This window comes from Solanum dulcamara, chromosome 1, assembly GCF_947179165.1.
Source record: "Solanum dulcamara chromosome 1, daSolDulc1.2, whole genome shotgun sequence".
Taxonomy (NCBI): domain Eukaryota; kingdom Viridiplantae; phylum Streptophyta; class Magnoliopsida; order Solanales; family Solanaceae; genus Solanum; species Solanum dulcamara.
Genome location: NC_077237.1, coordinates 86,054,698 through 86,070,439, shown reverse-complemented (window position 1 = coordinate 86,070,439; position 15,742 = coordinate 86,054,698). Strand labels below are relative to the sequence as shown.

The window sequence follows — 15,742 nt, the reverse complement described above, 5'->3', positions numbered from 1 at the left end:
ATGATGTTATCATCTTTTCCTCCGGAAGGAGGGAAATTCTTCAAATTATCATGAAGACCTTGACTCTGTATGAAAAGACATCGGGGCAGCTTATAAACAAAAATAAGAGCCACTTCATGATGCATCCCAATGCACTCCAAGACAATGTGGAAACGGTGAAACAGGTTATGGGTTTCACTCAGAAGCATAGTCCCATCACCTACTTAGGTTGTCCTCTGTACATTGGCAGGCAAAGAGTCATGTACTACACGAACATGGTCTCTAAGGTTGTCAACAGAATTAGAGGGTGGCACTCCAAAATCCTCAGCTACGGTGGTAGAGCTACACTCGTGAAATACGTACTTCAGTCGCTCCCCATTCACCTTCTTTCGGCCATTACTCCCCCCCGTACTACTATTGAGAGAGTCACCGCTGATTTTTTCTGGGGGTGGAAGGATAACAAGAAAAAATACCATTGGGCTTCATGGAAAAAACTTTGTTATCCATATGACGAAGGAGGTATTGGGTTGAGGAGAACTACAGATGTGTGTAAATCTCTCCAGCTCAAGCAATGGTGGATCTTTAGAGCTAAACCAACGTTGTGGGGTGAGTTCCTTAGAGCCAAATACTGTCAGAGAGCCAACCCCATCAGAAAAAAATTCCATTCTGGCCAGTCGCTTGTATGGAAACACATGATGCACAACAAACACATTGCTGAACCTCACATTCAATGGAGGCTTCACTCGGGTTCGTGTTATTTTTGGTGGGACGATTGGCTAGGTATTGGCCCCTTAACCAACTATAGGCAGGAATTGGGAAACGCAAGCAACGCGAGGGTGGCTGATTTTCTTATAAATGGGCAATGGAACATCGATATGCTAAATCAGTTGGCACCAGTGCAACTCGTCCCTCTCATTACTTCTTCCACATTTCAGATGCAAGGAAACACACCCGATCAGGCCATTTGGAAGCCTAACACCAATGGGAACTTCACATGTTCCTCGGCATGGCAGGTTGTCAGGGAACACCGGACCAAGACATTTTCCGACTATTACACTTGGCACAAAAACATCCCCTTTAAATGCTCTTTTTTGTTGTGGAGGGCTTTTAGAGGCAAGCTGCCAACGGAGGAAAAGCTAACTGCATTCGGCTATGATTCCACTCCATGTTGTTGCTGCCATATTCCAGGTCCGGATACCATAGAGCACATTTTCAGCACTGGCCAATTCGCTAGGAATATTTGGCGCTATTTCTCAGATTCCCTAGGCATAAGGCATGAAGCCACACCCCTCAAACCTCTTGTTATGAGTTGGTGGCTTCGCAATTACCGCACAGAAGCCCACAAACTTATCCTTCACTCCACCCCAATATTTATATGTTGGAATTTGTGGAAGAATAGGTGCGCGAGCAAATACGGGGGGAAGAGTTCTAGTTTGGCGAGAGTGAAATTTGCAATTTTCAAGGACATCTCAAATCTCCTTAGAGTCGCGTACCCCTATATCCATTGGCCCTCGAACTGGATCCACACCATCTCCTGTATAGATAAGTGTACTCATGAGATTAAGATCACCCAAGTCTCGTGGATTAAGCCACAACTAGGTTTCGTCAAGCTGAACACTGACGGCAGTGCGTTGGGTAATCCGGGGCCAACTGGGGGGGGTGGAATCTTAAGAGATCACATGGGTAAATTCATCTTCGCCTATGCCATACCGTTAGGGGAGGGAACCAACAATCAAGCCGAACTAGAGGCGGCAGTTTATGGGCTTAAATGGTGCATTCAAAAAGGCTTTCAGCACGTTATCCTAGAAGTTGACTCGGAGTTGCTCACTAAATGGATCAATCATCAAACGAAACCTCCGTGGAGCCTTCACCAGGTAACTCATGACCTTGTTGTTATTTCCAAATTATTTGCTTTCTTTTCTTGCAGGCATGTATACAGGGAGGCAAACTTCACTGCGGATGCTCTTTCCAAGCACAGTCACATTCTTACCACTCCAGGCCACTACACCACCCTCCAGCAGCTACCTCCTGGTACTCGAGGATACTACATGCTAGATAGAGTCGGCCTGCCCAGCTTCAGACGGAGGAAGACCAAACGGATTAAAAAGCCTCCATGATTTACTATTTCATTTTGCACTCTTGAATTGAGCACCCAATTACAGTGTTCCCCCCTTATTTATGCTTTCCTAGTTTCTTTGTGTCGAGAGGAGTCCTCTCCTTTAGGTGCATAGTTTCTAGGTTTTCTTTTCATGTGCATGTATCGGGAATGAGTTGGCTGACCTTAGTAGGATGGCCGGCTTATGAACCACCATAGGATTGGAGGTTAGGTTTATGCCCCCTCTTTGTATTTTTTCTGTTTTATGTATAATACAGCTTGGGGGTGAGCGGCTTAACCCCTGGCCGCGCACGAGAGCTGGGAGCCTCGTGTAGGGTCTATTCCCCCCCCCCCAAAAAAAAAAAAAAAAAAAAAAAAAAAAAAAACATTTATACTAATTTTGTAAAAAAAAATTAAAAACGTAGTATTTTAATAAACTAATTTAAATAATGACTTATTTTCGTCAAAAATTCTCAAATTATACCATCGCAAATTTAAAACATCATCCAAAAAAGAAGTCTTTATAAAGCAACAATAACAACTAGCAAGGTAATAACTACTTATTACCTATCATTCATTTACGACTTAGCACATAAGAAAGTAAATTTCATAATTAAGGAGCTTAGAAGAATCCAAAGGATATTGCAATGTGGTTAGATACAGAGTAACTCTTAAATATCACTTCCAAATGGCAGAGAAAAAACAGGCCAATAATCAAAATTCAAAAAATTTAGTTTATTGCAACCTAATAAGGGGGACTAAGGAATTTGGAGCAAAAATAAAATTGTCTCTTTATAATCTATAGGTCACGAGTTTGAGTCGTGGAAGCAATTATTAATGTTTGCATTAGGTTAGGTTGTCTACATGACATTTCTAGGATGAAGTTCTTTCACAATCCCTACTAACGCGAGATGTTTTGTACACCAAACTGTCATTTCTAATTAATTGCAATCTAAATTTGGTTCATGAACAATTGAAAAGTGTAGATCAAGTTCTACACATTCATTTCATTCCTAAATTTAGGTATTCCTTTATGCATTTGACTACTACTTTAGCTTCTTGTTTTCAAGAGGCTTGCCTAACATACTCTTAAGAGTGTATTAGGTATGACCAAAGTTGTGTTTCATAAAAAATGCTTTTGTGTTTTTCATGAAAATTATTTTCTTGAAATTTGTTTTTGCTATTAAATATTATATTGGCAAATTGGAGATTTATGATGAAAATTTTGAGTGTTAAAGATTAAAACTAATGTCTAAATGTTGATTGAAGCATGTAACATGAAGTTCAAAGTTTTAATGATGAAGTCATTTTAACCCATTTCGAAAAAAAAAAAATGTTTTCCTGATAATCAAACGTTATAAATTATTTTTTTTCATGGGAAGCTTTTACCAAAATAGTTGGTGATCCGAATTGTTTTCTTCTCGATGATAAAGTTTATCTCCATCGTCTTGATTTGATGTCTCAATTTAATACCGCTCTTGTAGCCAAAGACAGATTCAGAATTTTGAATCTCTGGGTGTCACACTACTTTGAATAGTAATGTTGCTTCAGTTAAGATTTTTCTTACAAGAGATTTACGGTTTTAATCTACTTATTCAATGATTCTTTTTACAATAAATTCGCCAATGATGTTTTGCATGGTAATTTTTTTTAAAAGAAAATACATCCCACAATAGGGTTCAAACTTGCATCCTTGCCGTGTAAACTTGAGTTTTAACTAAATGTACCATAAGGCTCATTATTTCTAAAGATGTCATGTGTAATATTTATACTTTCCTTATAAAATATATACAAATATATATGTACATACAAATTTTCAACTGAAATCACAAAGTTAAAATTTTTTATAGTAATTATACTTTCCTTATAAATATATATACAAATATATATATATATATATATATATATATATATATATATATATATATATATATATATATATATATATATATATATATATACACACATACATACACATTTCACACGTAATCATAACTCATCTGCTGATTTTTTATCATCGATCAAACCTCCCCTTAATTCCACGTAATATATATATATATATATATAGCAAGTGCATGGAATTTAATGCAATAAGGTCGGTTGTACGAGGAAGAAGCTAATTAAGAATCATTTATTAATTTCTTCAAAGGTTTTTAATGAAAATTCATTGAATCCACAGGTCGGTCACATGCAAATTTATTTTTCTAACAAGTATCTTAGAACTTAGAAGAATAATTTTAACTCAAATTAGAAAGTATTCAAATATTTGTTTTTCATGAATAGGAATCTTTATTTTTATTTTTGCAACTTCGTACCATATCCATTTAAGTTAATTTAATGTTGTTGTGGAGACACGTATCATGGACAAGACTTTGTATACTTTTTATTTATTTTTCACTTCTAACATTTTTATTATTTTTAATTTTGAGAATAAATTAATGGTAGGGGTGAATAAAATCGAATCAAAAATAAAATCAAATAGTAAATTGAGAAAAAAAATCGATTAGTAGTTTGGTTTGACTTGGTTTGATATTGAAGAAAAAAAACTCAACTATACTGAATTGATTTGGTTTTAACTTTAAAAGGTCAACTTCAGATCAAATTAACCCGATATCATATACTTTTTATTTATTTTTCACTTCTAATAGTTATATTATTTTTAATTTTTAGAATAAATCAATGGATAGACAAATGACAATTAAATGAAATGAAGCAACATGTCAAACATGTAACATAAGAAAAATCTTGGTTCTAGTTCAACAATTACTAGAGGAATTTATTGTTTCCAAGTCAAAGGACAAATTCAATTTTGATTGTTTGACTAAATCTAATTCCTTTTTTGAATTGTTAATTAGCCAATGGGATTTTAGGTTAAAAAAACAGGTAAATGATTTGAAACTATAAAAAGTTGAAGATATGTAATTGGTTTGGTTAAGTTGCAAGGAAGCTAAAAGTGTTTAGTTTTTCTTTAAGAAAATTATTATTTTAAAGAGTTAATGTACTTGGCCAAGTTTTTAGAAAAAAATGTATGTGATTTTAAGCAGTAGTAAAAGTTATTTTTTAAAAGTTGAAAAAATAATTTTTCAGTAGAAGCAGATTTAATATCTTTATCAAGCACAAATTACTGCTTCAATATTAACAAAATTAATTTTTGAATTCATTAGCCAAAACTTATTATTCTCCAAATTTATTTTTTTAAGAAAAAATCTTAAATAGGTAGATTTTAAAAGTTTTATCGAATAAACTACTAATCGAGTTAGTGAATTTTAAATATCAAATGATTAAAAAAAAAGTTAAAATGGTTTGAAATTGTATTACCAAGAAGTTAGGTGGCATAGTTGAAACTTGTGACATCTTCATTCTTAGTTAGAAATTTCAATTTCAAACCTATAAATTGAAAACTATTGATAAGTAAATAATAATTATACCAAAAAAAAAGTTTAAAATAATTTGAAATTATGTTGGTAAGAAACCTTTAATCTATTATTCCCTCCGTCTTAAATTATTTAGTATAATTCTCTTTTACCTTTAAGAAATTATGAGGGCCTCTAAATTATTTTATTCTTTATTGATATTTGAATAATTATAATATCGCTCAAAATTAAAGTATTTGTAGTTTTTAAAATTATTACATATAAGGAAAAAATAGAACAAAATAATTAATTACATTTTAAATTCTAAAGCAATAAATAATTTTTTTATAATTATTTTTAAAAATAACGACTGATAATTTAAAACGAATACCATAATTCGAAGTAAATACAACAACAATAACAACCCAGTGAAATCCCACAACGTGGGATCTGAGGAGGGTAAAATGTACATAGATCTTACTCCTATTAAGTTAAGACAGCTGTTTTCGAGAGACTCTCAACTCAAAAAAAAACATAAGAAAAAATCAAATAAAGCTAAGAAATTCCATAATTCGAAGTAAATATTTGAAAGACATAAGTTTTTTTTTTCTTTCTTCTTTTAAAAGAAGGCAACAAAGGGGACAAGTGGAAAGTGTAGGGAAAGGGGTAAGAGACAATATTGTCTAGGGGTGAAGAACCTTGAACAGTGTGACAATCTCTTGTTTTACCAGAAACAATCAACATACAAATCATCTTGCCCCACTTGATTTCCTAATTCACTGAATCCACCCAAATTACAACAACCTCACCCCCTTCCCCCCAAACCCTCTCCTCTCCATCTTTAATACGTTTTCCGTTTCAATTTATATCACCTAATTTAATTTGATATGAAGTTTAATAAAAAAGATATTTAAAATTTGTGGTTTAAACTAAATTATATATGTTTATGTGATTATATATTATTTTATTAAGAATAAAATGATATTTTAAAGTTAAATCGTTACTCTTTTAATTTCATTTTATGTAATATTATACGTTTGACTTGATACGGTGTTTAAGAATTTTTTTTTTTTGAAATTTATGGTCTAAAACAATTCTTATAGTTGTATCGCGATAAAATGAAAATTTTAAAATCAAATTATTTACAATTATCGTAAGGTAATATTCTTTTTAGAACAAACTAAAAAGGAGCTGATTAGAAGGTCACGGGTTCAAGCCTTGGAAATAGTCTCTGGCAGAAATGCAAGGTAAGGCTGCGTACAATAGGCCCTTGTGGTCGGACCCTTTCCCCGAATCCTGCGCATAGCGGAAGCTTTAGTGCACCGAACTGTCCTTTTAAAAAGAAGCTGATTAAAGACAAATTAAAAATGTAAGTGAGTGATATAAATTGAAACAGATAGATACTATAATTAGGCATATTATATAATATAAGAAACCTAACCAGCAAAATATATTCTCAAGAGATAAGAGTGTAACCACTATAGATCCATCAAAATCTCAAAACCAAAGGCTAATATCCCATAATCCCCCAAAACCAAGAGATATCAATGTCAAAAACAAATACAATCCCCCTAAAACCAAGAAACATCAATGTCAAAAATCAACATTTTGTTTAAATCAAGAAAAGGCCAGATACCCACAACTCTATGACATCATTCCAAAATCTTTCACTTTTCCCTTTAAATCATACCCTTTAGTGAAGACAACATACAACACTTATTAGTTTCTCCATTTTATTTCAAGAATTTTGCTAAAGATTGGATTTTTGGAGTTGATATTCAGATTCATCATCAAAATTTGAAGAGATTGGTTCAAGTCAAAGAAATACAAGCATCTAATACAAAATTGTTCACTCACTAACTCGACTAATTCAGATTCACATCAGGTTTTTTAATTAAAATTCAGAATTTCCGCAAAACCAAAAGTTTTTTTCATTCATTGATTCTCAGAGTTAGAATTCAAAACCTCTTCTTAAGAGACAAGCTCCCTACAGGGAATTTCTTCATTTCTTCATTTCTGGAGTTGAAACTCGAGCCTCTGATTAAGAATCTGCAATTGTAATCAAGATGAACATGCACATGGAATCATCTGAAGCAAAGTTGAGACAACATCATCAGTATTTCAGAAACATTATGGATTTGAAAAACTCTGGTGTTGTCATAAGAAAGAATGAAACTTCAAGATCATTCACACAAGGGCATGGCAAAAAGATGTTATCAATGAGTTATTTCAGCTTAGAGTCAATAATTCTACTACTTGGTCTCACAGCATCTTTGTTACTTTTGCCATTGATCCTTCCACCATTGCCACCACCACCTTTTATGTTGTTGTTTGTCCCAATTTTCATTCTTGTTGTTCTTATGATCTTAGCTTTTATGCCTTCTAATGTTAGAAATGTGACTTATTCATATCTTTAATTGTGGTTTAGAAGAAATTATCAAAGTAGCTTCTCTTGTTTTTACATAATTATAATACATTTGTTCATCGCTCATTCATTACCTTTTTTACTTTTGATAATTGTGGTGTTGGTGGTCAACTGTATCAGTATTCTCTGGGGAAAAAGGCGCTCAGCTACGCTTAATTTCTTATGGCCTATATCTTATCTTATACCTTATTTTTTGTGACGACCCCTTCTCAGGACTCACATACTCAGGTATTATCTGTGTCAGGGTCAGCCAGTTCGCATCTTCATCCCTCTTCACGCTGCAGCGCTACGGGGTATCGAACCCGAAACCTCTTCTTTTACATCCACCTTAAGGCGAGGATCGCCTTTCACCAATTGAGCTGCATCTTATTTAGCCCAAATTGAAGTGAACGAGAAATCATTTAGTGTTTTTGACTCCGTTTATTTGAACCTAAGGTTTTGTATTTTCCAAACTACTTAGATTCTAATCTATCTTAAAAGCAATATAGTGTTGTTTACTTCCTTTGCTTTAAAGTAGAGCATCAAGAACCAAATCTTGAAGATCCTATTTGAATATGGTGAAATATTCTTGTTTCGAGAGTTTATTTATGGTTTCTTCTATCAAATTCTCTTGGTTGTGTACTTGTTTATTTTATTTTTTATAATGGCGGTTTTGCGACACACCTCGACTAATTTGCTATCTTTCGTCCATACAAACTCTCTCAAGATTCTTGGATCAATTAGGGGCATGATCTAGTTTGGATAATAAAATGTTTATACCAAATTAACCTCGTTAATTAAAAATTAATGTGAAAAAACCACAGTTAAATGATAATTAGATGTGTGCAATACGCTTGTTTTAAATTTATTGATTTAGTGAACATTTGGTGCGGACAAATTTTTACCATTTGGGATTATTTAACCAAAAATGACTTTGCAGTGTTATTTGGGAGTTCCAATGTTATGAAATTTGCGTGGGAATAAAAAAATTGATCTCATAATACATGATTACAAACAAATTTATCACTATTCTGGATTCCCTCTAATAAAAGGGAAAAATAAAGAATCTCAACCTGCTTGGACTTTGGCAATCCCTTCTGCTCCAGAAAATTAACCTAATAGGCTTATCAGAAGCTGCAGGTCAAAAATATATAGTTGAAAAATCATAAGCTATTAAAACCCAAAATTGCATGAATGGATCTTCCATTTCCCAGTTAAGTTAACTCAATGATGATGCAACTTCAATGGCACTGCCTAATGGCCATGCTGCTTCAACAAGGGAATTCTTGTATTCAACTTTTTTCACCAATGTGATTTCTTGCTGAGGTTGAAGTCCTGTGCAGTAAGAAATAGCAGTGAATCACTCAAAAGTGTACTGAAATGAATGTCGTGTGAACTTACTGAAATATGAATCTAGTTTTTACTCACCGAACCCATCTACGAGTAGAGTGTACTGATAGACGAGATCCATGCAGAGGTATGGCAAGTTATCAGCTTCTACATGAGGAAATTCAGATTTGGCACCCTCAAGTCCAGTTCCACAAGCACGCTTAGCTGCACTTTCGTAATCAGCTGGGCGAACTTTTGCAACAGCTAAACTTGGATTAATAATACCAGCCTATGCCCACAACATATAACATTTGTGTCAAAGACATACAGAGGAGTTTTGCACTTAAGAACAACAAATTAGGATACTTTTCTAACTCATTAGATTTCTATAAGCATCGTAACTCAAATGATTCATACCTCAGCAGCTCTGTCAAAGAAAAATGAAGCAACAAACATATTCTTCTGTCCATCTCCTCCTCCACCATTCCACACGCCACCAAAAGTGCATTTCATGTGGGTACATGCTGGTTCATTAATTTTCAGAGCCTTTAGAGCTACATCGCTACAAGTACTCATGCTTGAACCATAAGACATGGCTGATGCTGGGTAAACTGCTCCTCCATACTTGTATGTCCCTAAAAAAAAATATTTTGCATCTTCAATGATATACTTGATAATAGAGGAAAATAAATACCTACTTTTCTAATTACAGTATAACAGTCTCAATGTAAATTAAGGATCCAGTGCTCCTTTTTTCTGTACCTTATCTGTGTGACTAAGATAAGATATGAAATTCAGGTTAAGGGGAGGGGGGAGTTTTTTCTCTTGTTAACCTCTGATTTTACGTCTTACAGAGAGAAATGATGCTTCCAGAAAGCACTGCATCAGAAGAAACAAGTATAGAATGATCATTGCACCAGGAGACAGATAGTAAATACCATGATGGCCTGCCAAGATGCAAGGACTTCCAGATTCACCGGACACCTTCAAGATCTCAGCTCGAGCTGCTAGTAAGCCATAGTGCAAATAGCTGTAAGCAATAAATATAGATCACATTAAGCCTGTACAATGAAGATGACAAAATACAAGATAAGCCCACTCTGAATAACAAGACAAATATGTTCTTCCCAACTAGATGGATCACAGGGTCATCCTGATCAAAAAGTTGGAGAGCACAAAATGGGTACACTGACATTCTCTAATATCATCACATAATTCTGTATGGAGGATGAGAAGGACCTGTGAACGTAAAGGTAGTATTTTGTCCCCTTTAAATACATTTCCTGAACATATGTATCCTCGCCATCTGATACCTTTGGAGCTTTCTGGGCATCTGACTCTGAGATGGCATACGCCATTTGCACAGATCCACCTCCAAGATCAACCACTCCAACTGTATCAGAGTATTTCTTACCCAGTTTGCCTAATAAATAATTGATGGTTACCTGCATTAATACCGGAAACTAAAAAATCAGCTGGCTATACAATTGGTTGACCCATATCTCAGACTGAAACATGAGGTGATACAAATTGTATAACCCATATGGTTGGAGGGTTAAAGATCAAGAAAGCGTAATAAAAGTATACCATTTTTCTTTAAACATGCAAAAAGTCCTAAATTGTAAAATATTTTTAGTCAAGAAAGTAGCCTCCACAACCTTTTCTGATATATTCTCCAATTCTGTCCAAAGACAACTTGATTTTCAGATCTCAGAAGTCTTTTGTGTGTGTGTGAAATGGTTCAGAAAGTATTTTTTGTACATATTTCTAAACTAAACACTCAAAATTTGCAATGCCACTCTAGTTCTTCAAAAGATAAAAGTGAACAGGAGATTTATTGATTTGTTTTTGTCATGCAGGATAACAACACAACTATGCCTCAATCCCAAGCTAGTAAGGGCAGCTATATGAATCCTCTCTGATCGTGTCGCTTCTTTCAAGCTCATCTCAGACCAAAGTTATACAAAATAAAAATAAACATAGAAATTCTAATAGTTCTTTACATCTTCCACTAACATATAAATCTCAAAAACATAGGAATTAAAGTGAACGTACTAACATGACATAAACATATTCCCAACTACTTGATATCCTATCTAGATATTTTTGGTCCAATGTGCCCTATTTTTTGCTAAGCTTGCAGGGATCCAAGAGGTTGTAGGTCTTACGAAATAATTTCCTTTCATTTGATTTTCACTCTCCGCGGTTTCAAACTAACGGATTGCTGCTTCTCAGACAGGATTACTAGTATCACCAAAATGGCCTAAAGCAATGTTCAATTGCATAGGATTGAATAGGAAAATTCATTCTATTTGCTTAATCTATCGTTAAGTTCAAACAGCATATGGTAGAAAACAGAATAAACTTCAAAATCACTCTACCACCCTTTCAGGAAGGGAAAATATATCCAATTATCAATTTTATATAAAACTCTCCTTCTCACTCAAATAGTATAAAATCCCACCTTTAAGATTGGATGAATACTTCACATGTAATCCTATTTTGCGGTATTAACCCAAGCCAAAAGGCTTCTAAAACCTGAACATGAGGAAGAGGGTAGTTTAATTAGCTAATTTTTTCATGGGCTAGACTGCTAGAAGTCGAGGAAATGTGAACCACTTGAGAGTTTATTGTCAGGCAGCACACCGGCTGTGTGGAGCAACTGTTTGGATTATGTTTGGTATTGTGTGAATTATCAGCTTCTGCCAAGATTTTATCCTACTATGGGCCATAGGAAATGACCCTTTTGGTACGTGAATCGAAGAATTTGAAAGAGGGGCTTTTGAAGGGGGTGAAAAGTACTATTGTACACATTAGAGGGTCATTTATGTTTCTTGTACATTTTTGGAGCACCATTACTGGGTCCTTTTTTTGTTATAGATAATCACATTTTTTGTCTAGGTCCTCTACTTCTGTATATAACTACTAAAGCAGGTTGAAGAAAGATATCCAAAAAGCTTGTAGGAGACCGTAATATTTCTACCAGAAATCAAAGGTTGGAAATGAATGTCACGAGAAGAAAGAATTTAGATGGAGAAAGAAACTCTTTAGTTGTATAATGTCAATACATTACATTACTCATCAAATAAATGCAAGTCCTTCTCTGGTTCAGTGGTTCCACCTTGACATGATATTCATCAAACTGTTTTTTTTTTGATACATTGCTATTCATAAAAATTGTTAAAAGGAATTTGAAGATGTTCATTAGTAATGTTGAATTATTTATGTAAAGACCATACTCTTCCTTTTGCTTAAAAAAAGAGAGAAAAGAAAATCTACTTTTGTCATCTTTATTCTTGAACTTGAGCTTAAATTCACTCTTTATCATGCTGATAATGCTAAATCTTAGCAAAAAGATCCAATAACCTAGACTAAACTAATCAACATCACATCAGAGGGAACTATACTCAGTAACTACCAGAAAAAAGAGTTCAAGACCAGAGATCACAACCATTCTCCCTCAAATTATTTTTCTTCTAATCTATAAAGAGCTCAAATTTATATTAAGGAAGCAACTCTTGAGTTGAATAATAGTTTAATCTATAGAAAAGCTCATAGCAGCTTGAAGTTCATTCACATACCCACTGGTAAGCACCCTCCTGATTTCCATCAAGAACAGTTACCGCATCTGCTTTTGCTTTGAAGCTGCTTTTGCTCTTCAGAAACTCCCTCACCTTTCAAAACACATTAACTTTTGTTCTAAGAACTGACAAACTTAAGTAGAAAAAGCCACTCAAAATTATAACATAATACATGCCGAACAGATGAAGGTCAAGGATGTGAATCAATCTTACCGCTTGAAGAATTCTGTCAGATGCATCACCTTCCAACTGCCTCAAACCTGCAGTGGCCTAGATAGACTGCCTATCAATATTGAGTATATGGCAGGCTAAAAAAGTTTGAACTTCAATTATACGAAATTACTTTAATAACAATGTTCACTAACCCCAACTCTCACTGGTGTATTACTGCGCAAATTGCGTGGAACTACATTCTCTGCGTCCTTTAGAAGTGGTAGAAGAGAATCGGCAGCAGCCTCAGGATCACTAGCAAATGCACTCAAACCTGGTTTTTTCTGAGGTATGAAAGCCAATTAGAGATGAACATCTGCTGCGAATAGAAAGCTTTTCCACAAAATCTAGGAATTCCTATGTAACAAACTAGAAGTGGGGGAACACATAGGCTGTTTGGAAAGATTTATAGACTTCACTGGAGATGCATTTCAATCAAAAACATAATCAGTGATAGACGTGCTTGAGTTCTGTGTTAAGTTTGGATTTTCAAAACTTTTTGAATGGCTTTTATGACTAACCTTGGAATGTGTCTCACTGCCACCGATTATCAAAAAAATCAGCATAGGCAGATACAAGAGTAGAGCAAATGGATTTGATTACAATTAAATAGAAGACCCGCGTCAGAAAATCAAACAAAATGGATTCAACTCTTTATCCATATACTTAGTTTTATTCCTTATCAAAATATATATCTACTTTATTTTTATTTTTTTATTTATATATATAAGGTCTGAGCCAGACAATATGTTTGGTCGAACTTGCTGTGTCCAAACTAGATTCTGTCGGGATCAACAAAATGAATCAGCTATAAGCTAGTCAAATAGCAAGCTATAGCTCAAAGTCCCTTGCTTGCTTAGTAAACTTTGATTATACTAATAGGGCATATATACACAGTATAATTTTTCTCAATTGTCTGGCAAAGAATGTTCAACAGACTCATTGTTTCCAAACTAGATCCTACTGGGATTGACAATTTATGAATCAAATATAATGATTAAATCCAGGAAAAGTAGAAAATTACCTGTACGAAAAGTTCGAGTTCATTGCCAATGGGAACAAGATCCAATTTCTCATCAAAACAGAATACATGAACTCTACTACCCGAACTTCCAGCATCAAATATAACCGCATATTTCATAGATCCGAGATGCGGAGAGAATTTTCGATTAAGAGATTCCATCGACTCAGACGGCGAATGCGTCGGCATTACATAAAGCACTAGAGAAACGAGAAACAACGGGACGCAAATCACAAGTATCACACCTTTATACCTCTGGATCTTATCGGAGAAAGACTCACCACCGTACTGCCTGTTATTCCTCTTCATTGTCTTCTCCATTTGAAGTGGATCGAGCTGTGCCTCTAAAAGCTCTGCTGCCGAAGGTGATCGGAATCGGATCTTGCCGTTTCCCGGCGCCGGAGTCTCCTGGGTCTCCAGCTCGAATTCTTCACACTCCTTTTTGGGTCTCTGGATCACAAATGCTGCCGCCGATCCGAGACTATCGGAAGGATAAGCAAATGAAAAATTCACCGGGAAGGAAAGAGACGCTTTGTTTCAACTCTACAGACAATTATAACTGCTAAACCGGACGGTCCGTTTGGTACCCGGGAAAAAAAAAACCAAGACCCATTTTGCCATAAAAATTCACTTCTTTCTTTTTTGGAAATAATTTATCACTTAATTTAAAAATTAATGTTTGTTTATGAAAAGGGAAAAAGCTCAAATTAAACTTTGAAAAAATGCTCATTTATATCATCCGTTAAAAGTTTGGCTTATTTATGTCATTGTTGTTTGAGAAAAGACTCATTCATGCCATTATTTTTTAACTCTAATTTTGCAAAACCATCCAAATAAATTTTAACACTTTTTCATTGAAGTTTTTGAATCAAATGTACTATTTTTGCTCATTCTTCTCCAAGATTACGTGAAACACACCAAGAACTCCAAATTTTCAACATCTTCAATTTTTTACGAAATCACCTCAAATTTCAATAGTAGCATCCCTTAGTGCTAAATATCAAAATTCAATATTTTTAGAGCTCAAATTCAACCTAACCCAACAAGACACACTTAAAATTTCTTCAAAGTTTCAAAACTTTAACCTCCTTTAAAGGTAGAATTTTCTCCACAACTCCAAATTACTTAAAATTTTAAACATAGACTCAAAAAATACTATGTTAAAATTCACTATGTCTATGTTCAAATTTTCAAGTGATTTGGAGTTGTGGAAAAAAATTTATCATTAAAGAATGTTAAAGTTTTGAAACTTTAAAGAAATTTTAAGCGTGTCTTATTGGGTTAGGTTGAATTCGAACTCTAAAGATATTGAATTTTGATATCTGGCATGGAGGATGCTACTATTGAAATTTAAGGTGATTTCGCAAAAAATTGAAGAAGTTAAAAATTTAGAGTTCTTCATGTGTTCTTGAAGAAGAATGAGAGAGTATATTTGATTCAAAAGTTCAATGAAAAAGTGTTAAAAGTTGTTAAATTATTTGATGATTTTGCAAAATTGGAGTTGAAAAATAAAAAATATTTGAAACGTATAGTCAAACGCCTCATGCTTCATTGCTCTCATTATAATTAAGACGATTGAATTTGAATGCACATTTAAATGATTGAGATGTTACTAATAAAGAATATTAAATGATTTTAAAATTGTTTAATTTTCAACATTTTAAAGTGCATAATTATGTTTGTGAGTGATGGTGAAGGTTGGTTGTGGTAGTTATGGTTAAGTTGGTTAATGTTAGTAATTGATGATGTATTGGTGGTAGAGGTTGATAG

The 15,742-nt window shown here is 34.1% G+C and overlaps 1 protein-coding gene across 1 annotated transcript; it reads right to left on the bottom strand.

Moving 5' to 3' along the window:
- Nucleotides 1–8,790: 8,790 nt before the first annotated feature.
- On the bottom strand, nucleotides 8,791–14,516 carry LOC129882574 (apyrase 2-like). Its single transcript, XM_055956945.1, has 9 exons — nucleotides 13,976–14,516; nucleotides 13,107–13,235; nucleotides 12,955–13,011; nucleotides 12,742–12,834; nucleotides 10,400–10,605; nucleotides 10,099–10,190; nucleotides 9,578–9,795; nucleotides 9,260–9,449; nucleotides 8,791–9,166 (listed from the first exon to the last, which is right to left on the bottom strand). Exons 1-9 carry the CDS (start codon nucleotides 14,291–14,293, stop codon nucleotides 9,051–9,053), a joined length of 1,419 nt encoding a protein of 472 aa, XP_055812920.1. The 5' UTR covers nucleotides 14,294–14,516; the 3' UTR covers nucleotides 8,791–9,050.
- Between the last annotated feature and the right edge of the window lie 1,226 nt (nucleotides 14,517–15,742).

Coding starts and splice junctions, on each gene's coding strand:
- LOC129882574 (XM_055956945.1), bottom strand. CDS start 14,293: ATGGAGAAGACAATGAAGAGGAATAACAGGCAGTACGGTGGTGAGTCT. Junction 13,236..13,975: donor AACTCGAACTTTTCGTACAG/GTAATTTTCTAC, acceptor TTCATACCTCAG/AAAAAACCAGGTTTGAGTGC. Junction 13,012..13,106: donor ATACACCAGTGAGAGTTGGG/GTTAGTGAACAT, acceptor CAGTCTATCTAG/GCCACTGCAGGTTTGAGGCA.